Below are 24,909 nucleotides of genomic sequence, written 5' to 3'. Positions count from 1 at the left end.
TTACGGCAAAGGTAATTGTTAGTTGTTGCTTGCATAAATCAGAGACTCAAAGGAGACGTACTAATAACACATAATTGGAAGAGAACCTTACTTTACAAGAGAAAAGATTAAATTTTGAATAAATTTACATTTTTGCGTCAATTTCATTTCCATTTCAAGGGAAATTTAAAAGATTTATTTGCCAATATTTGAGAAGATGTTTTAGCTAAGTTTGCTATAGAATCCATTCAAACGATCCGCTTCGCGCCAGCCAGTTTCTGTTGCTCCATGCACCGTCGAGTAGTGGGTCTTACTTGTCGCCTCGCCCGCGAACAGCAATCTCGGCTTACCGCACACATCCGTTAGGGGTGACTCCAAGTCCCATGGTCCTGTGTGCAGGTCATCGGCGTAAGGGGTGCGAAAGCTGTAGCTGCCACGGAAATTGGGATTGGAATGCCATTGGGTGCGCAGGAAGCGTTGTGGAAACGGCACATCGAATGGCAGAAATTTGCGGAATAACCAGAGTATTCCATCGAGCACTTGATCCGCGGTGAGGGTTTCCATATAGCGAGCATGTTCGCCAATGATCCAACCCTGCAGCAGGCGAGGCTGCTCTTTGACAATATAAAACCCGCTGACGCTCTCCAGCCAGAAACGTTCGGTGCCACGCAATTCCTTCAGATCCTTCTCCAGCCAAACGAAATTTATGCCAGTCCAATCTTGAGGAAGGGGCTGGGCCACGTACTCAAGGAAGAACTTATTCACTGTGCCAAGCTTGAGTCCTTTCACAGCTCGCAATTTGGGCTCTGGCAGAGCGGGCACAAACATGCTGGCATGCTGCTCCTTCAACACTCCCAACGACACTGTACAGATGACATGATCTGCAGTTAGGATTTCACCATTCCAGCACCGCAGTCTCAGCTCATCAGAACCCTCCCAGTTAATCTCCAAAATGCGCTTGTTGAGATTCACTCTTCCCTTGAGTACGCCAAGATCGTCGGACGGATCCTCCTTGGCATTTATGAGCAATTTAAGAAAGGTCTTATAAACCATTATCGCGCCAGTGAATTTCCTGATTGCCATCGCACGTCTCATACTCCAAATGACCATGTCCGGAAACTTCATACAAGTTATCCGAACCTTCAAAAGCACACAGTCCCTTCTTGAAGTTGTCCAGCATCTCTGTTGCGATGGTGCGATCCACATTCGGAAGCTTTTCTACCTCCAGCCAGTACTTGTGGTTCAGATGATCGCCAAATGATCCGTCGTATGCATTTGGCCCTTCTGGCACCGATCTATCTACGATTGTTGTCAAAGCATTGGCTGTTTCTTGGAGAATCATTTCCTTATTGGATCGTAGGAATCGAGTGGTGTTTAGCTGACTTTCAGTCTTGGAGACAAGATCCAAATCCTTGACTCGTTGGTAGACAACGTTGCCCTCCTCGCCATGACACCACTGCGCCCCCAGATCGATAACACTATCCGCAAATGGAATAGTCTTGATTCGTCCTCCAATGCGATCCTCTGCCTCAAAAATTGTAACATTCTTAAAGCCCTGCTCGAGAAGCCGTGTGGCAGCCGCTATGCCCGATGGACCCGATCCGATGATGATAATACGAGCGGTCTCCTTGGACCTCCCCACCGAGTGACATGAGCTCATTGTAAAATTGATTCAGAGTTTAGCTGGTGACTGCTGTGTCCGTGGACAGGCAAATTGCATTTATATCATTTACAAACCTCGGTTGTTTTGCATTTTTGTATTGTGGTTTGTGGTGTTATCAACCACTAAGTTTTTCTAACCTTAATGTTACATTGGTCTTATCAATTGTTTGGTTTTTTTTTATTTTTTATAATTTTATATATATTCAAAAATTGAGTACAGTTGAACAATTATATACAGACATTTGAAATTAATATATGTCTTCTCGATATATAATGTGTTTCAGAAATTGATTGAAAAGTATTTAACCCAACTATAGAAAAAATCCTTTTGTATATTAAGAAAAGATGGGATTTAATATTCTTATTTCTTGTAAAATTAAATTATATATATTTCATTGAACATTGTGTTTGATTGACACCTTAGATTTACCTTGTCAAAATCAATCGGTGACAATCTAGCAACGCCTACTTTAAGCAGCATTGCGACGGCTGTAATAATCATTGAGGCGATCTGCCTCCCGCCAACCCGTTTCTGTGGCACCATGCACCGAGGAGAAATGCGTTTTGCTGGAAGCTTCGCCAGCAAATTGCACTAGTGGCATGCCATCGGCATCAAGTAGAGGCGTCTCCAGATCCCAGGGGCCTGTACGCAGCTCATCCGTGTAGTTGGTACGTGAGCTAATGCTACCTCGGAAATTGGGATTGGAGCTCCACTGAGAGCGTACAAAGTGCAACGGTTGCGGCATATCGAAGGGCAGAAATTTGTGGAAGAGCCACTGGAGACCATCGACAACTTCCTCCTCCGTCAGGGTTTCCATGTAGCGGGCATGTTCGCCAATGATCCAACCTTGCAGCAGACGAGGCTGGTGCAGAACGCGGTGAAATCCGGAAACGCCTTCCAGCCAGAAGCGTTCGGTGCCACGCAACTCAAGCAGATCTTCCTCCAGCCAAAGGAAGTTGAAGCCAGAGTAAGCCTTGGGCAAGGGCTGTGCGGAGTACTCCACGAACAACTTATTAATGGTGCCCAGCTTGAGTCCCTTGATTGCACGTACTTTGGCAGCAGGCAGGGCCGGCACAAATAGCTTTTCATGCTGTTCCTTCAGCACACCCAACGACACAGTGCAGATGACATGATCTGCAGTTAGGACTTCGCCATCCCAACACCGCAGAAGCAACTCCTCGGCGCCTGCCCAATTGATCTCAGACAGACGCTTGCTAAGTTGAATGTGTCCATTGAGAATGCCCAGATCCTCGGGCTCATTCGCATTGGCATTCATCAGCAGTTTCAGAAAGCTCCGATATCCCTTGTCGCGCCAGTTGAGTAAAAACTCACCATCGCAGTTGGCGATCTCCAGATGCGCGCGTCTGGACACCTCAAACAGATGATCCGAAGCAGTGAAAGAACACCTGGATCTCTTGAGGGTCTCCAACATTTCCTTGGCGATGGTCTGATCTACTGGTGGTGCTCTCGCCAGTCCCTTCCAATAGTTGTCCGTTAAGTGATCGCCAAGTGAGCCATTGCTCTCATCTGGTCCAGTTGGTAGTGCAGCCTCTGCAGCAGCTCCAAGCACATTTGCAATTTCACCGGGCAAGATCTCCTTGTTGGAGCGCACATAGATTGGGTCTTTCAAGGCGTCACCTGTTCTGTCGAGCAGATTCAAATCCCTGACACGCTGATAGACAACATTGCCGTTTTCGCCATGGCACCACTGTGCGCCCTTATCGATCACACTGTCCCCAAACGAAACCGTATTGATACGTCCTCCTATCCGATTCTCTGCCTCCAATAGTTTCACATTCTTAAAGCCCTGTTCCAGTAGACGTGTTGCTGCCGCTATTCCAGAGACGCCGGCTCCAATGATGACAATGCGAGCAGTTTGCTTCGTCTTTAAGACCGATTTCGATCGCGAACTCATATTTCTAAGAGGAATATTGTTTCAGTTGAGTTTCTGTTAGTTGAACATTCAGCTTGCAACTAAGCTCAATAATAACGAGTTGACAGATTTATAATATGTTTGAAGCTTGACGCTCAATTGAATCGACTCTGAGCAAGTTGCTCTCATCGTTGTTGCTGTGATTGCTCTGATTTAAAATGTGAAATTTAAAAATCGACAAAAGATTTTGAGACGGGTTAAATATATACTTAGTAGAATTATTTATTACTTTGACCTTGACATTGTTGTTCTCAGCTAAATGAGTTGTTCTGTATTATTGTTGTTGACCTGATAATAAGCGGAATTTATAGTGGGTTGTATTTGCTTGTAGAGGCAAGTTCAATGGTAGACTTGAGAATTCGATGTAGCTGTTTAAACGAATGCATATATATATATATATATAGCTTTCTTACTTCTAATTGTTTATTTAAATTACTCTTTAATTAACTTCAGTCAATAAAATACTTGCCTATTTTAATAACTCTTTAGTTAATATCAATCATTAAAAATTATATTTGGTTTTTATGTTGATGGCTGCTGCAGTTTAACGCTTATCGAATAAAGATTTTTATGTCACTTATCAGGCCAAAGCTAGCAACAAAATAGCCCATTAAGATAAATGCGAAGTAAACATAGTTAGATCCATTTGAAACCATACTCCTTATATTGCAGTCATTGTCCATGGTATTATTACTATTAGTGTGGTTTTACCCTTATCACTGCCCCATTCACTCATTCGCATTCATATAGTTGTGAGGGATTTGTGGTTTATATTTATCTGTGGTGCTCTAATTTGTGTGCACCTAAGCCATATTTACCAAATGCAGATCATAGAAAATCATTGGAACACATAACCGCAAACTATTTTATGACTTTTATAAGCTTATGAGACCCTTATCTATAATTGTTGCTAATCATTCTGTGACGCTTAGGAAAACTGACTTATATATATATACAAGTACTTGTGCCTGATAGCGGAAATAAATTGCTGTTGTTCTGCGTTATTAAATAAATTGCACAATTTAATTAAATGCTAGAAAATGCGAGTATGTATTATGCATGAATTTTCATAAAATTTTCAACACAATATTTTGGCTGTTTTATTTTTCTTTGTTTGACTCGCAGTTTTGCAGTGCTGACAGTGGTGAGAGAAACAACAGTAATGCCAGCAAATATGGTTACTACAATCACAACAACTACAACAACAACAAACATAATTTGCAGCATGTACAACAAAAAAGTCAGAAACAACAAAGGCAAAATTACCATGAAACTAATGGCGTACAAAATGAGCTAACCCCAAAACACGATGCATCCGACGATAGTTTACTAAGGGTCGACGCCGAGGAGGCAAATGGAGAAGGAGATGAGGATGGTAATGGGGATGTCGCTAACAATTTCAACAGTAATAATAATGGCAACGATGAGACATCGTCGTCGGAGCAACAACCCGATATTATACCCTATCCTTTGGGTGTGGGTGAGACAAGCTGGAAAGGCGAAAAACTACGAAGACAACAACAGAAACAACAACAGCAACAACAGCAGCAACAACAGCAGCAGCAACAACAGCGATGGAAACGCACATAGCGTAAAATGAGACTTAGACAATTCTCTCGCAAGCGATAAAATTGGTCAGTTGGACCGTAGATCTTAAGATTTGTACAGCCTAGCGATATATAAATGTATTTTGAAATATTGGAAAAGAAAATCGAGAATTGATGATGATGTGCGAGTTATTTAAGTAAGCTTGTAAAAATTAAAAAAACCAAAAAAAAAGAAGGAAAAAACGATATAACTAAAGATAGTTGCATGGGAAATGGTTTAGGATTTGAGCTAATTGAGCATTAAGTGTAAGTATGTGGATAAAACAGATGAGAAATATATAAATAATATACGAAATACCTAATGAGAACAGCTGGCGAATACTGGGCAAGGATACATATTGTATTTTGTAATCTTTCATTCAAAATAATAAGTAATAAAATATATGGTATTTATATGTATTTTTGCGAACATATATACAGACGAATTGCTTACAATAAAGATCTATCAATCTTTCAATTATCTAAAATGTTGGCACAGAGCAAAAGCGATCGAAAGAATACTGTAATTTTAATACATATATAGATGTACAATAAATGGCTTGCGTTCTAAGGCTTCTTGGGGGTTATCAAAGCGTAATTGGATCTAAACAAAAATCACGAAGTTAAATTGTATGTATGTTCAAAATATAATTGTGCTATATACTCGCTTATATACATGCTTATGTAAGTGTATTAAAGACTCTGCTTAAAAAAAAAAAACAAAATAAATAAAACAAAAACACATCAGTTTAACGTATCAAATATTTAACAGTTGACATTACGAATTAAAACAAATAGAGAGAATGCTCACAGTGCTGTCTTATTTATAGGCCAACTGTGACAAACTTATAATTGCTTAATTGCTCTCCAAAAACATATCCCAACAAATATATCTCAACCATGTGCTATAATTTAATGAACATTGGTACATTTGAAACAAACACCAAGCTTGTGCATACTCATTACCCATATCAATTGTATCGATGTAAGCTACTTACTAACACACAGCAACAACAAAAATCTTAGCTGAGGGAATTACGAGCGGTAATAATATACTTATAAATAAATGATAATTACAAAAAAAAAAGAAAGAAAATTAAATGCATTACGCTTTTTTGGCTATACTTGTGATCCATTTTTCCCATTGCTCTTGCCATTTCCCCATTGCCGTTGACTTTTCTGCATCCGTCATGCTACTATAACTAATGGAGCTCATGGCCAGATGCTTTAGTAGCTTTAGATCTGCATTATATGGCGCTATGCCCAAGAACGCAAAGTAAAAGTCGTGGGTCAATGGAGTTGAGAGCCAGAATGATGGATCATCGGATGCAATGACAATGGGCACATCATTTGCTATCAACATGGCAGCCGGATGAGTGCGATAGTCCTGCCCCAGTTGCAGCACCTGATTCGATACCGGACACACCTCTATGGCAATGTTAAGCTTCTTCACCATCTCAATGGCGACCGGATGCTTAACGATTGCATAACCATGTCCAATTCGCTTTGTACCCAACAGTATGGCATCTATAAGGTTCTCATCAATGGAGGTGCCGAACCAGTTAGTCTCACCGGCATGAAAGTAAAAATTAATATCCTCGGGCATTTTCAGCAGTGGCTCCGCAAAATCAAGCAGCGGTCGCCCGAGCTCTTCTTGACCCACCAAATCAAAGCCGGCCAGAAATGTTGGAAACTGTTTCTGCACGAGAGACACATTTATTAAAAACTCGTGGCAACTTCTTCATCTGTGCTATTTTACTCTCTCTTACCTTAAGGGCAACGCATTTCTCAACATATTCTTCGACAACTTGAGGTTCGACGCCTCGCAGCGGTGCATAAATCAGTTTGGCACCAATGAAATCCGGATGGTTGGCAACGAAACGTTCGGTTTCCGATTTATATATCGCCACGGTGTCAGCCATTGTCAGTTGCCTGCCGTCGAGACAGTAGAGTTCGGGCAGCAAGGATCTCAGTTCTAGGTACTGTACACCATCCTCATGCATCTCCTTCAAGGCATTATAGTAATAGTCCGCCCAGATGGGGGCATACAGTAGCAATCCATCGAGTAGACTGAAAATGCTCATGAATCTATTCCATGCCTCGTTGTTCGACAGGAAGCTGGAGAATGGATACATGCTGAAGCAACTATGTAGATATCTGTTCACGTGCTTATCACCGCAACGTCCATGATAATTGCTCATGGGCTCCCAGTTGCAGGGCTCCTTGCCTGGCAACTCTGGTTTCGTCTTGGAGAAGCGAAATGCGATCGCACGACAACCCTCCTTGGTAGTGCAGATCCACAGATCCTTGCGATAGGTGAGGCTGATGAGGAACTCGGTGCTGCAGAGAGCTGTATCGTGGGCATGCAATATGCCGCCTTTGGGCATTGTCCTTAGCAAACCAAATAGTGGTGATCTTTCCACTTTTTTCAGAACTTGGAATATGTGCTGACAGGCCGTAAAGTTGGCCGGATTAATAATGCCCCTCTTCAGCTCTCTGGTCTTTACACTCTTTATCACCTTATTGGCTGCCAGTTCCTGCTCATTTAGCTGAACTGCGTGCCCCAAACAGGAGTTACGCTCTAATTGCACCATTATATTACGCAGTGTGCTATAAGCCTCTGGCGTTATATCCCTCAGGCTGCGACTCATCGATAGGGGTTGATATTTGATCTGGTCACACGTGGGCGCCTGTACCGACATAGCTCGACAGACTTGTCTACTGTAAAAACGGTGAGCCATTGCGTTGATATAATTTGAGAAATTTTGAATGACATTTAAGAAAAAAAAAATTTCTATAAAATTTGAATTTTTAACTTTGAATTCAGCTTTAACATTTGAACATGTGTCGAGTTGTTCGCGTTGTCCGCTTAAGCACACACTTACACACACCTATAAATATATACACCTCGAGACCACACGGCAACTATATGCGAAAGTTTATTAGTTATTTATGTGAATGGCTGTCGGTATTTTTTATGCGCGCGGCCTCAACACCACATTAAATGTGGCCCCGACATGAAATTGATGAGCCTGCCACCGGCTGTGTCGCTCACACACAAACACACACGCATCCGTACACACATATATCCATTGCCATCAATTTTATGGGTCCCCCCATACATATTCACCAAGGCGTATTGCTCCACAGACTGCATTCGGGCCTGATCCACATAAAACTCTGCTCATTACGCGCACCAAATCAAAATCGAATGGTTTCCACAGATCCGCAGATACCACTAAGCACTAAGCAGCACGTAAAAATTGATTCATCTGGAGCAGTGCTCGCAGCAATCATTACGTTCGCAGGAAAGAGCCACACCCACCACCCACCACCCACATTCATTAAACATCGACCACTTTGCTGTGCACTCAGCGACAGATAGCGAAGCTATGAGATTTATGCCCAGGTCTTATTTCAGCCTGCCAACTGCAATGCATTCCATTTTTCCTTAGAGATGCAACTGAGATATTGAGACAACTGCATCCATTGTTAATCGGTACAAGAGTATCTTTAAAATTTTTCACACTTTTACATTTTAATATGAGTTGTTTTTTCGAGGCTTGAATTGCTCATTTAATGGTTTTTTTTTTAAATAAATTTAATAATAATGATGGTTTGTACAACGCGATAATTTTATATAATTCCAAAATATTCTTGAAAGATGCGAAAATGCTATGCAAATATACATATATTAAAAATATCAAATTAAGTGCATCTTATAAATTACTTGCTGGCCTCTGCAGCCTGTTATTGATTAGCAAATGTGCCATCTCTAGATACATGTGTGGTTGGCAATGCTTGACTGCATTTCTCATTACAATTATCATGTGGTTCCTTTTCGTGGGCATTCTGAATGCACATTTTGAACATGAATTGCGGCTACGACCGAGCTATTTATTCAAATTGTTTTTAGTACAAAATACAGCTTATAAACAAATTGATTAAAGTGCCAAATCTCTTATGTACTAAGCGTGCTTAGTTGTGGAAGTCGAGTGTGTAGTAGAACTAAACTTTATACTTAAACACTAATCAATATTAATTAGTCTACAACGAATGCGGATGAGCATAGTATGCGTGAATAAGGAGTCTTGTGTTAGAACTGAGTATAAGCGCGGTTTCCTCGATTGTCAGCTAGCTTTGAGGGATTGATTTCCGACTAGTGCCAAAGGCCGGTGTTCAGGAGGAGGGAGAACGTGACCAGAAGCACTGCCACCACCCGTGCTAGTCAATCGAGGTGTTGACTATGCGATGCTCCATTTTGTTGAACATTGTTCACATAGTCCAGGAATTCATCCCACTTGATCTGCCACTTGGCCTGCGCCTCGGCTTTCTGGTCGACGGAGAGGGAACTGTATTGAATTGAGTTGAGTGCCAATTTCTTGAGCAATCGCAAATCCGAATGCTGAGAGGCAATGCCCAGGAAAGCAATGTAATAGTCGTGCGTCAATGGAGTGGCCTTCCAGAATGATGGATCATCGGAGGATATGACAACTGGATAGCCATCAGCAAAGAATTGTGAGCAGGGATGATTACGGAAATCACTGATCAATTGCAACACCTGATTCGATACGGGATTCACTTCGATAGCTACATTCAATTTCTTGACCATGTGCAGCACAACCGGATGCTTGACTAGACCGAAGCCATGACCGATGCGCTTTGTGCCCAGCAGCAAGGCGTCAATCAGATTCTCATCGACAGAGGAACCATACCAATTAGTTTCTCCCGCATGGAAAAAGAAGTCAATATCCTCCGGTACTTGCAGCAGTTCATCAACAAATTCCCTAAGTGGACGCCCCAGTTCTTCCTGGCCGACCAAATCGAAACCTGCCAAAAAGTCCGGATAATTCGCCTAAAAACCAAATAGATATAGATTAAAAACTATTTCTAGATTATTTATGTAGCAAACGAGCAAACTTACCTTAACTTGCTTGAGGATTTCAATGTAACCCAAGACACCCTTTGGATCGGTGTTGCGCAATGGCGCATAGATCAATCGTGAACCAATAAAGTCCTTATGCTCCGGCTTGCTTTTGAAACGTTCCAGAGTCTCCACATATATGCGAACGGTGTCCAGCGGCGTATAGACAGTACCCTCCATATCGTAAAGCTTAGGGTAAATCAAAATATTAAACTCAATTCTGAATTGATTTTTAGTTTGCATACCGTTGGCAGTATGCTGCGGAATTCCAGATACTGCACACCATCGGCATAAAACTCCTCCAGCGCCTTGTAATAGTATTCGCCCCAGACTGGCGCATACATTACCAATCCATCGAGGAGTCCGAAAATCTCCATGAACTTGGACCACGCAGCATTAACGTCTACAAAGTCCGTGGTGGGATACAGAGTCAAACGCTCCGACAAATATTCATCTACATTTTCGGCTCCATATTTGTTGCGCACTTCCGACAGCAGACTCCAGTCACAATCGGGATCCGTCAAGGCCTCAGGCTTCTGCTTAGCGAAGCGCAGGGATGAGGCACTCAAGTCGTTGGTTTGCTGGCAAACCCACAGATCATCATTGTAGGTCAGCTGGATGATGGCTGCCGTGCTGCACAGAGCCGTGTCATGAGCATGCAGAACTGCACCCTTTGGCATGCGTTTGAGCATCCTGAAGAGGTCCGTCTTATCGATGGCCTCGAGTACTTTGAAAATATGCTGAGATGGCTTGAACAGATGCGGTGTAATTTCACCCTCTGAATACTCAGTGAGTTTCGCCTTCATAATGGTCGCATTGGCCTCCAGTTCGCGTGCGTTCAGCTCCAGATCGTAGCCCAGCGATCGCGATTCCTCGTAGTGTGAGAACGCATTACGTATTGTCTTGTACGTATCCGGATTTGGTCGAGTGCTGCCCAGCAGAGACTCCACGTGGGCGGAGGAACCGCCATTGAGCGGCACAAAATTCGTTATCGTCAGAGCTTTGCTCCGCGAACGTGACTCAGCCAGTCCAAGGAACAGGCAGAGGCACATGCAGAGTACCGCGATTAGATTACAACGTGGCAGCATTTTTCCCTGATTTGTGTTCGTTTCACTGTGCGCAGAGCAACTGAGACCCAGTTGCTCAGTACTGTCGATTTTTGTTGACCGGTCTCAAGTACCGTGTGCTCTTATCTGAAAGATTGAAATCGATTTTGAGTGCTTTGTATTATCTTTGATTTAACACGTGCTTCTGCATTTGGACAACAGACCAAACCGAAAGCTAAGCGATCTGATTGAAATAAATAAATCAATATATGTATAAATACTAATATTTCGTTAGAAACTCATATCAATAAGGCATAGCTGAGCTGGCAACGTGTCTCTAATCATGGCTTATCAGACAGGCATCTTGATTTATAAGTGCTAAAGATTAGATTATACCCAACACGGTAGTTCAATGAAAGTCAATTTATTTTTATTGAACTTCACTAACATATCATCTAGATAAGCACATTAACCGCATTTTAATCGCATATATCGAAATAACGGAAATATGTTATAAACCACTTATTTTCGAAAGGAAACAGAACGGAGACATATTTGTCCGATCTAATCGACTTTGACATATCTACAGCAGCAATACGAATATTTCCATGGGTTTATCAACATAAATTGAGCCAGCAAATGAGCCTCAGCAAGAGTATACAGATTTTTATTATTTATACGTGACAATATTGAGGTATTGGTTGGAAAGGCATGATACTTTAATAAAATGTTAAAATGTTTGTCGAACAATTCATATCAAAAACAATCTAAATAAATCAGTTCCTTTAAGTTCGGCGCACAAAGTTGTCAACCCAATGATCCCAATTATTGTGCCACTTGGATAGAGCATTATGTTTTTCCTCCTCAGTTAAGGCGCTGTACAGAAATGAGTTCATGGCTAGCTGCTTAAGCAGACGTAGATTTGCCTGCCCATTAGCAATGCCCACAAAGGCCACATAGAAATCATCGGTGAGCGGTGCTGCATTCCAGAAGTACGGATAATCCGATCCGACTACAATTGGATAACCGGCAGAAATGAGATATGCTGCCGGATGCTGACTAAAATCGTTCACATATTGCATATAATGATTGGACAGTGGACACACTTCAGCTGCAATCTTAAGCAGCTTCATGACCCGCAGCATTTCCGGATGCAGTGGCAAATTGAGCGGATTGCCCAATCGCTTACTGCCCAGGAGCAGGGCATCAATGAGATTTGCATCGGGCAAATTGGTTGTGGTGTTCTGGCAGCGCGATTCGCCCGCATGGAAATAAAAGTCGATTTCCTTGCTAATGTGCAGAAGTTGAATCGCACTTCCCAGCGGTTGGAATTGGCACTCGTCGCCGAAGCTTATCAAATCGAAACCAATGAAAAACTTGGGAAACTTGGCCTAGATGGGAGAAGAGTACCGACAGTAAATATCTAGATTATGTGAAGCAAGAACAACTCCTACGGGATCGATACCTTCAAAAAGCGAGCAATTTGTAGATAGTCTTGCATGCTGCTGTCATTGTAATCGCGCACAGGTGCATAGATCAACTTGATGCCAATGAAATCATCATGAGTGGAACGGAATATATTTGTGATGGTTATCAACGAATTGGCCGTATCCCATATGGTATAATTCGTGCCGGACAAATCATACATCTAATGGTGCAGCAGATAGTGTTATTTAACATAATAATTACCTCCTACGACTGTGGCTACTCACAATTGGAAGCGAGGAGCGCAGCTCTACGTAAGTGACACCATCGGCGTAGAAATCCTCTAGCATGGAGAATAAAAAGGTTGGCCACATTGGTCGATAGGTGATTAAGCCATGGATTAAGCGATGCGCCCGTTTCAAATGATTGGCCAAGTGGGTGGCATTGGTATAGCTATGGGCATCCATGGACAAAGTGGCACGCAGTTTATCCCTGTATGACGTGGAGTCCTGCATGTGAAAGTTGCTCATCAGCATCCATTGGCATTTGTAATCACCCTGTGGCTTAATTTGCGGGATAGCGCTAGAGAACCGAAAGTCCTCGAAGGAGCCATCGATGTCAACACATGCCCACAGATCGGCGTAATTGGTCAGCTCGATGAGCAGCTCCGTCTTGAACATGCCCGCATCGTGGACATGCAACAATCCACCCTTGGGCATGCTACGCAGAGCACTATAGAGATCCGTTTCGTTGATTTGGTATTTGGCAAGAAAATGGGGACGTGGCTGATAATCGCTCCAGATTTGATGCATTTCCTCGTCCACCCGCTTAATAGCCAGCAGTCGCTGATTGGCAACCTCCTCCAGTGGAGTTAGACCCAAACTGCCACCCAAACGGCGCCGTCGTTCCTTAACCACAAAGTCTTGACGCATTTGGGCAAAGCGCTGCTCTGTCGTACAGGAGTAGTAATCAACGCTTAAGTAAACCGTCCACAGCAACGCCAGAACCATTGTGCAGATTAATATGACCAGACTGAGATGCCAACAGATAGTGCCATACTTGGAGGCGCGCTCAAGATTGAGATCGCGTTCCCTGTCCCGTTCCCGTTCCTCATTCTGGCTGGTTATTGCTTGCGCCGGTGAACTATTTACAGTCTGGCTGGGACTCTGCGGGTATTTATATATGTGAAGCAGCCGTTTATCACCTTCAATCGCCATTCCCAAAAAATTTTGAAATTTACCGAAATTTGTCTTAATAATTTTTAAGAAAAAAAAAAAAGATAAATAAATTTCAACACCTGCGACGATCTATTAATTTCATGACTGGGGAATGACGAATTTGCTGATTGGAAAAGCAAAGTACAAAAGTCAAACAGATTATAGGTCTTATATATTATCTTACACGTAATCTCTGATCTTTGAAAGAGCGCACTTGAAATTCCAACTATCAAGTTATCGCCCTCGTCGTGGCCTTGGTCGTATTGCAATCATTGCCATGGTTGCCATATGTGCGTTATTATCATATGGCAACTTATGTTCTCTGCTGCCTGCTTTTAAAAATAGCCCAAACACTCTGCGATTAAAGACAATCGAAGCGCGATAGCCGGTCATGAAGTACTCCATGACGAACGCTCAGCGGGCGCGTGCCCGATAGGGGTTGCATTTATTTTGGTTGCTGTCGCCAGCAAAACTCCACTGCGACCACCACCAACAGCAACACCACCAAGTATATCATAGTGGTGTGCATGTGTTGATTTTATGCAAAAATATCCTAAATATAAACTGTCGATCAGGAACAGCGAAGTCGATATAGTTGTGCCCTTCTTTTTTCATAATACTTTTAATTTTTTAAGGAAATGTTGTTATTATCTATTTTTCGACTACTACTAGAATTAAAAATATATCTTACATCTGTTACACATATGTCTCTAATCATTTCTTGGTGTCATATGCCACAGATATACATCAGCACACTGTGCAAACTGTGCGTGTGTGTGTGTGTGTCATATCTGTGTATGTGTTGTCGATGTTGCTGGTGCGAAAGGGCTTCACAAGCAGCTGACTGGCAAACAGTGATTCAAAATATAAAAAAAAAGAAACAAGGGTGGCACGAGTTGCATGCAACGCAGCAAACTCGAACTCGAACTCAGCTCATCAGTTGAAATTGCGGACTAAGCGAGACAACACAGAAATGCATTTAAGGCGCAACGGTAACTAACGCAAACATCCTGCCAAACATTAGTCCAAAACTTCATTAAAATTCCAGTCCCCGCTGTCCCACTTGCAGCGCCCGTCTCGCTGACAATGCTCAATGATGATTGTTTGCTGCTGATCTGCGCTCAGCTGGCAATTGGGGAGCAATTCGCATTGTTGCAGTTGGGCGGTCGGCTCCAGCAGTTGGTGCTGCGGATTTGGCAACGCAAATACGCCGGAAAGTTCGACTGGCAGCGGGAGCCGCAATTAAAATTGCTAAGCGCTGCTGAGCAGAGTCGGTTGCTGGAATACATTGTGAGTATAACGCGGTCACTGCTTAATCTGAGCAACAGCGATAGTCTTTTGCCCTGTCTGACGTCCAAGTCGAAACGGAAACGGAAATGGAAATGGATGGGCAACATGCAAAGGCTCAGCTTAGCGCAATGCAATGCAAAGCTGCTGCAACAACTGCCCCAAATTGGCAACAACCTGACTCAGCTGCAGCTGGGCAACTGTGCGAATGTCACGCCTAGGGATATATCCACGCTTCATGCACAGCTGCCGCATTTGACTGGCTTTGAGTTGTTGCCGGGCTGCATCTGCGACGCTAAGACAGTCGACTTGGCCAACATCGAATATGGCCAAATGCTACAGAGACTAAAATTGCCTGGGTGTGCGTTGCGTGCAGCGGGGGAGCAAATTGCACGGCTGTCACAACTGCTTCAATTGACAGGCTTCCTCTGCTGCTGCAACGGCAGCGTCGACGATGACGACAAACAGAAGACAAATGGTGGTGGTGGAGTCGCCACAGCAACCATATCCGCTTGCCTTAAGGCTCTGAGTGGCGTCGGCGTATCTACGATTGTGGCATTGAGTTTGCAATGTCAACTTGATGCGGGCCTGCTGCGAATGCTGCAAAGACATTTGGGGCAATTGCGGCTGCAACGCATCGCATGGCACTCGCTGCTGATGGTGCACTATGATGCGAAGAATGGATGCATCAAGTGGCTGCCCCAAGCGCCGCAAGTAGCGCGTGCAATGCTTCGCTTCATTGTCAGTCAGGCGGCGGTGGGTTTGCGTGAATTGGACTTAACGCGTAATGTGCATGCCACTTCCACATTTCTGGCCCAACTCGACGAGCAATTGTTGCAGCCACCTTGCAAGTTGGCCGTTTGGCACGACGGATGCCCCAGAGCCGGGATGTCAAACGAGGAAACGGATATGGCAAGCAACAGAAACGATTTGGCCTTTGTGCAGTTGGAATTGAAACAGTTGAAACAGGCCAATGAAAAAGCGAACTCTTACTCTGGGTAGGGTATCTTAAGGGTCTCAGCGACTGAAAGAAATTTCATTAAAATATATATAATCTTAAATAAACATATAGATTTAGAGTCTCGTCAATAATTTATGACTATCGTGATGAATCGATCATTAAATAATAAAATAAATTATTTATTGTGAAATAGTCGACATAACTTTTGATTAGGTTCAGATACATTGCAGGGTATACAATAATAGGTATATTAACAATAAATGTTTTTAATGTAAAATGAACACAGATAAGAAAGCTGCAGATAAGAGTGTAATACTGAATATATTTATATTTTAAACCAACTAAGAGGTACAAAGATCTGTATGCGTCTCGGCTTATTATCACACATGCTTTTTTTATATTCTATTTACACAGTTGTAGTTAGCTTTGAGACTTATGCTTATTATTCATTTCTTCATTGTTTACATAATCCAAATTCAAAACTTGTATTATTTTATCAAAATGTTACCTTTTTAACAAAACTTTTAATCAACTAGAACGAAATTTAATTCCAATAAAATAGATTACATGTAAGTGCTCAGTGAGAACGCTTTCTTCTATATGTGTAATCTCAGAATATCTTTCAATGGATACTATTAGAAATTCGGTTCTGCTAGCCGATGAGCTCTATAACGCTGTGAGTCGATATCTTGACAAACAACAAGCACAGAACGCGACTGCCTCGCAGGAAGTCTGCCCTGTATATAATACTGATGAGAGTGTGGAAACCGTAAACCCAGATCAGACATCCTTATCAAGCGGTCAACTGACAATTTATCCATCCTTTCAAGGAGTAACAGATTCACTGAAACGCATCTCGAGGCTGGGGAACCAAAAGGATATGAATTTAACGCCACAGCCAATGGTAGGGTATTCTTAGTAGATAGTAAATATGATATGAAGTCTTTTCTAATGATAATATTTTTTGTTTCAGCACTTCTCGAATTCGGGGTATCCACAAAATTCACAAAATCGTCATAGAAAACGTTCCCATAGCGCCCCGCCCCCGAAAGAAAGCACACGCGATTGCCAAAGAGGCGCAGATGCCTTTGTGAGTATTAATATTAAAATTATTGCGATTAGTAAAGGAATGGATACAATTTTGTTTGCATTTACAGTGCACTATACCACAAGATCATCCGCATAGTTTCCTGGGTTTACAGCCAACCCACCACTACCAATCCAATGTAAGCTACTGCCATAAATTACACGCTAAATATTTAGATTATATTTTATTTAGCCAACGAATATACTGCCAGAGCAACATCATCAACAGCAGCAACAGCAGCAACATCAGCAACAGCAGCAACAGCAGCAACCGCGAAAAGCACCAGATTGTTCAACAGTAAGTAGAAAAGATAAATAACAAATATCGGTGATCACTGATTTAATTACAAATTTGGATTTGAGACCTTTAATATGCCTTTTCTATATTTTACATCTAGTGCCCCAATAGACCCGCTGGCAATGTCTATCAAATGTCATATGAGCCAACGCAAAGTCATCGCACATGTCCAGCAGATGACAGCAGCAACATTGCCATTAGCTATGGCAAATGGATACAGCACCAACAGCAGCAACGACAACTAAACCAGCAACAACAACAACAACAACAGCTAGCATTGCAGAGATATCAGCAACAAAGGGAACGAAATGGAAGTTGGCTAAGGAATGATGGTGCCGTTGACAATTTTGTGAGTAACTCGGCAAAAGTTGCCCGTAAACAAAGGCTTTCATAAGTTAGGGATACCTTTCGATTAGGAACCTGGTCTGAATAGCACCATGATTGGCAGTGGAGCTGCGGCCCAACCAGCCTACTGTGCACAGTCATGGCAACAGCAGCCGCAATTGCAGCAACTACAGCAACTGGTGCTATCACAGCAACAACAACAACAGCACCCGCAGCAGAGTTCTTCTTTCAGTTCTTCTGTGGGACCATATGAACAGATAGAAAATGAAGCGTATGCAGCACGTTGCATGCCACAAAGGGTAAGCAATGTAAGCTAGCGATTTGAGAAAAGCATAGAATTCATTTTACCTCAAAAGCAGTCAATACTAAACAACAGCCAACGCCAATGTTCGTATCAGCAAAGGGAGCCAGCCATGCAGTGTCAAGCACAGGTAAGCAGCACAGGTATGTTTTCAATCCTGCATGCCTTAAGGTCCTTTACAAACAGCTTGATATGTTTGATTCACATGATGCTACGGAATATATGCAACTGCCCGCGGCAGGGAATCGAAGAGCCCTAAGGCAGAACCCTCAGCAACGGCAACAGCAACAGCAGCAAGTTACCTTCAGAGATCCAGTTAGGGCATCATCATCCGCTGACACGATTCGCTCAAGGAGTGATAATTGCACAGGCCCCAGCCAAAACACTTGCTGCCAGAATAATATGAGCATGCAGCAGAGGAGTGATAATTGCCAAGGACCTAGTCAAAAGACTTGCTGCCAGCATAATATGAGCATGCCGCAGACAACTCCTCCCTATCAGCCAAAGACAGGAATAGGATCAGCTAGTTACTGTGGCATCGAGGATTCCATCCAACTATCCATGAATAACAACAACGCATGCTCTGCCGTCGTCAATCAAAATTACTTAACTCGGAAAGATCCATTTTTTGATAATACAACGCGTAAGTGAGCCTATCTACTCTCATAGATAGCCTCTATTAATTCAAACAATGTGTAGCCGAGGAACGCTATATACAGCGAACAAACACTCTCTTCTTGGAGACATTGGTGCTAGATCAAAGTTGTCCGGGTCTCATACAGGAAACACTGTCTGGTCTCAAGGACTTTAACAAGTATGCCTTTGACATTGCCTTTGGGGACACCATACCTGACAAGCCACATCCTGTTGATCCCATCAGCTTGCTGGAAGCCATTCAATTGCGTATCGATCATGAACGCAAGGAAATAAGCAAACGATGTCCCGAAAATCTGACGATAGCCGATGGAGGCTCGGATAGTACAACCAGCGTCAGAGGAAATCGTTCAAAGAAGTCGGTGCATTCGGGCAAGGATTTAAGGGATAAAAATGACGAAGGAAAATCGCAGCTGATGAACAGCATCAATCAACACTTCAGTTCCAAGAACAAGTCGGAGGTTAACGAAGGTATCCATGCGTTTCTGACAGCCGAAACGTGTTTTCAGAATTTACCAAGGCTTGGGGTAAGTTTTACTTATTAAAAGCAATATATAATTAAATTATATAAATAAATATATATATATATATGTTTTTTTTTGATTTTACGACCAAATAACAGAAGTTTTCAGCTAATATGCATTTACATGAATCCAACTTTTTTGGACTGCCCATCAAGATGAGGCTTTATAACGCAACTACTTGGCCCACTGATTAGCTTATGATCTCATACATATACTATGGTATTATCGTTCCGGCAGTTTAATTTTATAAATAGAAATAATTGTAGTGTTGATAATTTTACAAAGATATCCAATAAAGCAAAACAATTATACAAGTAGTAAATCGTAAACAACTTACATGATTAATTTTTTACTGTGTTTATCATTTACTTCACTCAATAACAGCAGTTGATTTCTTTGTTTATACTCTATATATGTATATATGCAGATATAAAGTGAGTCATTTATTAGTTCCAAGTAGCTTTAAGTGACAAGACTTCAAAATTTATAAATCGACCTATTACAAGGTTTATCTACTAAGAATAACAATATACCACAGAAGCACAATTACATTAGAGATAATTACAGATCATCTGTACTTTGTAGAGGTACAGATGCTTGTTACACAACTGCAATTTATAATTGTATTATGAATTTAGTTATAACACTTTATCACTTAGATTTCTATAATGACGGAAAATTACTCAAATATAATGAACATTTATTAGAAAGCTAATGACTTTTTTACGTCCTTATAATATACAAATTTCTATATTATAAATATTAATCAAGATGGCATATGAATGACAATCGGGGATATTTAATTATATATATATATATCTCGATTTATAATCAAATTTGGAATGCAATTGGGCAGCAAAAAAAATTGCGTATATTTTGGGTGTGATTTGACAAAAGGGAACTGAGAATAACATTTGGTATTCGTAAATTGATAATATATAAATATTTCATTTTATGACAGGCGCTCAGCATGCACCAAAGGTATCAAAATCAATTTAGAAAATACGCAATAATTTCCATTGCTTTTTATCGGCTCTTGCTGATTATTTTAAATTAAATTCGAGAGCACTTTTGTTTGATAAATAGAAGTACAAATGATTGTTCAAGCTGCGCAAAATGCTGCTTGTAGTATTAGCTAAAAAAAAATCTATAGCCCAGTATACTCATTATAAGAACATATTTTGTATGCTCGATAGGTATTTACAAATACATCAATACAGGGTATTCATATCGGGTAACTTCTGATAAGAAGCCCAATAACAATATTCTCCAAGCAGGGGACAATTAATATAGAACGAAAGGCCGTCGGCAAAGAGAGAGTGACAAGATTAAATAAAATAAATCCCAGCTCGCATGCATATATAGGTATGCATACATACATATATGCTTAGCATGTATAAGCATGTATTTTATGCTAGAGTACAAGAGCACTTTAGGGCACAAAATCGAGCATCTCTGGGCTAATGAACTCTGCGGAGCGTGTCGTGTTGTCGACATGACAACTAATCAAATTGAAAGCATAGCCGAAAGCCGAAAGTAAATATAAGTAAAAATACAAATCAGCTGGTCGGATTAGGTCACTCTCTACCACTCTGTGCAAATACGTAGCCCCAACTCTGACCTGCAGGCGACACTAAATTAAAACCGTTTTTTTGTATCAATTTGTGCCACACAAAAGCGTATTTAAGCTACTAAACTCCAAGACAAATTGACTTTTAATCTCGATGCGCAGTTTTCGTTTTCCCTTTATTTTGAATTATTCATTTTTTGTTGATTTTAAATTATATATTTTGTTTGTTGCGATATTTAAGTAATTTAATATGCGTCTTTATATTTTTAGCTGAGTAGGCACATTGTATGTTTGCATTGAATAATAACAACTGTTATAATTTGTTGTTTTTTCTTTCATTGTAATTTGATGCAAATTTTTTAAATAAAAACAAATTTTGATTTAATTAAAAAATGTTGTGTTTTTTTTTAGCATAATCAAAAATGTGTGTGTGCTTATTTAATATTCCAGTTAATGACACTAATATCTGTTAAGCCGCTTAAGTGCCAACAAATTGAATTATTTAATTTTGTAAAATATGTAAATTATGTTTTCATGTTCACATTTTTTTAATTTTACCACAATAAATTCCGCTGCGAGTGTGAAATTTCGTTGCGAAGTTCTCGACCGCGATCTGCACGCCAAACACGCGTCCCAAGCACTGATCAGTCTCTGTGCCGACAGTTCAACGAGCAAGCCAAAACTCGAACCCGTTCCCATTCTGAATCTGATGGCGATTCACCGTGCACTCATCAGGCCTGAATGTGTGTATTTCTGACTGGAATTGGGGTGCGAACGCGCAACGTGGAACGTGAATCTTGAACAACAACAGAGTAATTCATAAATACATATAAACATGTGTGTTTGTTTTATCAAAAATGATATAACGAAAGTACTTCAAACTCAAGCTCTCACAAATATCGCTCTTTATACGCAAGTCACGTTGCCGTCTGACGTCTGAGCGACAATTGCAGCGCCCTCATTCTGGTGATTGTGTAGAAGAGAGTTCGATTGAGAGAGAGAGAGAGACGAGAGAAAAAGAGAGAGAGAGAGTAAGATAGAGAGAGCATTGTGACTTATGTCACTTTCCCTTTTCATTTATCAACTTTTTCAATACTAATGCTGTTTAGTGCCTGGTGCCCAATTTGCTGGATCGTAAACTGGTCGCTTGTTCATCTACACATATATTTCAAAATATAATTGAAATTCAAAAGATATGGTTGAAGTCTAACGTTCCCTTTGATATCTAGCTATTTGAATGATTATCAATTACTTACGCCTATAATTTTTATTAATGATATTGCACTTGAAATGGTTTTGGGGGTTCTTTTGCAGCTATAATTTTCAATGGGAATGTTTATTTTTGCAAATATTCTTGATTGTTTAAGTTTTGTGCCAAAAATAGCATTCACTTAAACGTTAATTATTGCATCACGAAAATTTATCTGTTTCTTGTTATGTAAACAGATAGTGAATGGGATCTAGCAATTCGCGATTTTAGAAATTTAATGTCTAAATTATTTAAAATATAGAAGTGCGTCAGTCCATATGCCACACACGAAGCAAAGACAGCTGTTAGAAAAATAATTGGGGGTTTTTCAAAGGCAAAAATATTTATTTATTGATATAAGCTATTGCGCTGTTTTTATTTAAAAAAAAATTGATTTGAATATGAATATTCAAAGAAAATAAATGAATTTATACTAGAATTTTAAATGTAAAATTTAATTTTATTGATTTCAAAAAGAAATGTTTACTTTGCCCTGCATATTTACTAAATATCCTTTATAACTCGGAAACACAAATAGGCTCATGATAAATGCATAAGATGAACGTTAAATTGCTAAAAGACAAAGCAAACATTTCTAATATTTAGATGTACGAGACTGGAAAACGTTCCGTGCGCAAAAGCAAAGTCATAAATTAATTTACAACTGCCATGGAATGCAAAATTTCAAGGCAAATACATTTGACTCTCGCCTGCATATACAAAGTACCCCTCGTCTAGGCTACCGGGTCATAAGCAATTGCCAATCTAATGTTTGAGTGTGTCTGTGTGTGTGCTGTGTGTGTGTTGGCTGTCTGTTTGTGGGCTGTGTGTGCGAGCCGGGATTAGACAGACTTAAATAAATTTATGGCATGTGCTAATCTGAAGGGGATTTCACAGGAATGACCAAAGTTGGCCAAACATGGGAAAGGCACGGTATTATAAATGTACGTAAAAAGCCGGAGAAGATTAAAAACAGTGCAAAAGATAATGACTTCATTTTAGTTAAATGTTATATTTATTGAAAACTTTGCTAATATTCTTTCGTTAGTGTTAAAACTAAACGAATAAAAATAATTAACTAACTTAGAATATTCCGATTTTAGAATTTTCAGCACATTGATCATATCATGCATTCCTTTAAATAGTTCAAGACAGCATACAAATAGTTGCTCTAAGATTAATTTATTTTATGAAATACAAGATATTCTGCTTAAATGATATCATCGTGAGATATTGTAAAAGTTGTGCGAGGAACAGCATAAAGTCGTTTCCGGAAGGGTTTTTCAAGAATGAGTTATAATTCAGTTATTCTGCTTAAATGATATCATCGTGAGATATTGTAAAAGTTGTGCGAGGAACAGCATAAAATCGTTTCCGGAAGGGTTTTTCAAGAATGAGCTATAATTAATATGAATAATTACTAAACGGAAAATAGAAATGTTTACTAATAAAAATAATCGCCTTATTAATTGTTTTACTTTGTTTATTACACATTGCAATTGATGAGTTTTTGTTTATGTTTTTTTCGCAGCAATTTATTTACATTTCAATACTTTCATAGGTCTCCCCTGGCGAAAAAAATGTATATATGTATATATATATATAGATTGCGTTTAATATTGGCCAGATTCTGTTTACATTTTCAGACCTGTTCTTCACAGTTTATTTAAAAATAATATGCACATTTTAGTACTCTGCAACCACCTAATGGTAAAGATCATGAACGCGTGGCAAAATGGCACAGTGGTGAGTCGACATAGCTAAGCCCCTGGACTAAGGCCAAATCAATTATTTCTCAAGGGAATCGTGATGCAAATGCATATGATACTATCTGCTTGCCCAAATGTTTACGTAACTAATTTTAAGCGCCACAATCTGGGTCGAGCAAACAACCGTTGCAAATACCTAAATAGTTGCCTATACAATTAGTGCACGCAGCGTGAAGCAAGGCGAAGGGGTTTGTGGTGGAGCGTGGAGCTGCCAGGCGCACTTGCTTCTATTGATGAAAAGCAACCAAATTTCCAATTTTGTAAATTTTGTGGCGTCGGCTTCCTACGCTTTACCCCTGCCCGAAGGCAGCCTGCTCGTTTTATCATTGTGAACCTATTTGCTGGGGATTGTGTGTAGATGCCACGCCCACACAGTGTATGCAGTGTCAAAAGCAGAGGACGAACGCAAGTTGATTATGCGTTGTTTTGCCACTTAATGTAATGAAATATGCATAATGCCATTAGGCAGACAACAGGCAGAGTCGCAGCAGCAAATGGGGAAAGGAAGCGACGGCTTTGGTCTAAAATACCATAGCAACATGATTACAATACGCATAAGCCGTGTGTGCAACCCGCACAAATCTCAATGAATGACATCCCGGGTGACTTCATGACTTAAAGTTGTATTAGACTGCTAGAACTACTAGTATACAAATTTTGAATTGCATTTCACCATTTTCGGTTGCTTTGCACTTTATTTGTATTGCGTTGCTTTACTAAAAAGTATGCACAGCAAAGACTTGCATCGCTTCGATTTCAAAACTTTTTGATTTGCCAAGTTTGTTAGTTGGAATTTATAAATTAATCCAGGGATGCTTGGATTGTGCTTCGATTTTGGTATATTTGACTGACGGCTAAGAACAAGTCAGAAAAACTTATTCGTGCAAACGAGCTTGGAATATGCAATTTAAATACAAAACTTAAGTCGCATTTAGTGTTTAATTTGCATTTAATTGTTGTATTTATGAGTTGTTCAATTCGAAATTTGTTCAACTAGAGCGTGTGTCATGCATAACACATAATAAAATTGAGCACGCTTAACTGTTTAACAAATAGTTGCATATTTTCGTAGCTAATGAACTGAATGCGACA

The 24,909-nt window shown here is 40.6% G+C and overlaps 7 protein-coding genes across 8 annotated transcripts in view; 2 read left to right on the top strand and 5 right to left on the bottom strand.

Annotated features, from left to right (window-relative positions):
* The window catches only part of LOC6556578 (myb-like protein AA), a 43,165-nt gene extending 37,862 nt beyond the window's left edge, over nt 1–5,303 (top strand). Inside the window, exon 10 of the mRNA XM_032743457.2 lies at nt 4,701–5,303. Coding sequence (XP_032599348.2) covers nt 4,701–5,165 — 465 coding nt within the window. The 3' untranslated portion in view covers nt 5,166–5,303. The remainder of the gene's footprint in view (nt 1–4,700) is intronic.
* On the bottom strand, nt 146–1,797 carry LOC6570723 (spermine oxidase). The gene is given in 2 exon segments (XM_043215280.1): nt 146–1,026; nt 1,028–1,797. Coding segments are annotated over 2 exon segments (1,437 nt in total). The 5' UTR covers nt 1,640–1,797; the 3' UTR covers nt 146–201.
* LOC6557448 (spermine oxidase) lies at nt 1,819–3,615 on the bottom strand. Its single transcript, XM_001983820.3, has one exon. The coding sequence runs from the start codon at nt 3,555–3,557 to the stop codon at nt 2,112–2,114; it is 1,446 nt and encodes a 481-aa protein (XP_001983856.2). The 5' UTR covers nt 3,558–3,615; the 3' UTR covers nt 1,819–2,111.
* An 887-nt stretch (nt 5,304–6,190) lies between the features above and the next one.
* LOC6556549 (adenosine deaminase 2) lies at nt 6,191–7,930 on the bottom strand. 2 transcript variants are annotated; one of them, XM_001983821.3, is made up of 2 exons: nt 6,931–7,930; nt 6,191–6,860 (listed from the first exon to the last, which is right to left on the bottom strand). In XM_001983821.3, the coding sequence occupies exons 1-2, from the start codon at nt 7,900–7,902 to the stop codon at nt 6,267–6,269; spliced, it is 1,566 nt and encodes a 521-aa protein (XP_001983857.2). In that variant the 5' UTR covers nt 7,903–7,930; the 3' UTR covers nt 6,191–6,266. The 2 variants fall into 2 exon arrangements, with proteins under 2 accessions (XP_001983857.2, XP_032599376.1); XM_032743485.2 differs by having other exon boundaries at nt 6,244–6,854; nt 6,931–7,922.
* Nucleotides 7,931–8,757: 827 nt separating this feature from the next.
* LOC6556521 (adenosine deaminase 2) lies at nt 8,758–21,524 on the bottom strand. Its single transcript, XM_001983822.3, has 4 exons — nt 21,358–21,524; nt 10,331–11,278; nt 10,086–10,274; nt 8,758–10,016 (listed from the first exon to the last, which is right to left on the bottom strand). The coding sequence occupies exons 2-4, from the start codon at nt 11,171–11,173 to the stop codon at nt 9,390–9,392; spliced, it is 1,659 nt and encodes a 552-aa protein (XP_001983858.1). The 5' UTR covers nt 11,174–11,278; nt 21,358–21,524; the 3' UTR covers nt 8,758–9,389.
* On the bottom strand, nt 11,829–13,885 carry LOC6556527 (adenosine deaminase 2). Its single transcript, XM_001983823.3, has 3 exons — nt 12,844–13,885; nt 12,597–12,779; nt 11,829–12,522 (listed from the first exon to the last, which is right to left on the bottom strand). The coding sequence occupies exons 1-3, from the start codon at nt 13,771–13,773 to the stop codon at nt 11,917–11,919; spliced, it is 1,719 nt and encodes a 572-aa protein (XP_001983859.2). The 5' UTR covers nt 13,774–13,885; the 3' UTR covers nt 11,829–11,916.
* LOC6570722 lies at nt 14,747–19,554 on the top strand. Its single transcript, XM_043215388.1, has 14 exons — nt 14,747–14,765; nt 14,843–15,118; nt 15,482–16,058; nt 16,558–16,590; nt 16,661–16,925; nt 16,995–17,111; nt 17,179–17,247; nt 17,301–17,405; nt 17,506–17,754; nt 17,822–18,049; nt 18,110–18,181; nt 18,238–18,694; nt 18,751–19,232; nt 19,328–19,554. The coding sequence occupies exons 1-14, from the start codon at nt 14,747–14,749 to the stop codon at nt 19,421–19,423; spliced, it is 3,045 nt and encodes a 1,014-aa protein (XP_043071323.1). The 3' UTR covers nt 19,424–19,554.
* Nucleotides 21,525–24,909: the final 3,385 nt, after the last annotated feature.

Source organism: Drosophila grimshawi, unplaced genomic scaffold, assembly GCF_018153295.1.
Source record: "Drosophila grimshawi isolate 15287-2541.00 unplaced genomic scaffold, ASM1815329v1 contig_44, whole genome shotgun sequence".
In the NCBI taxonomy this organism is placed as follows: Eukaryota; Metazoa; Arthropoda; class Insecta; order Diptera; family Drosophilidae; genus Drosophila; species Drosophila grimshawi.
This window is presented reverse-complemented; position numbering and strand designations above follow the sequence as displayed.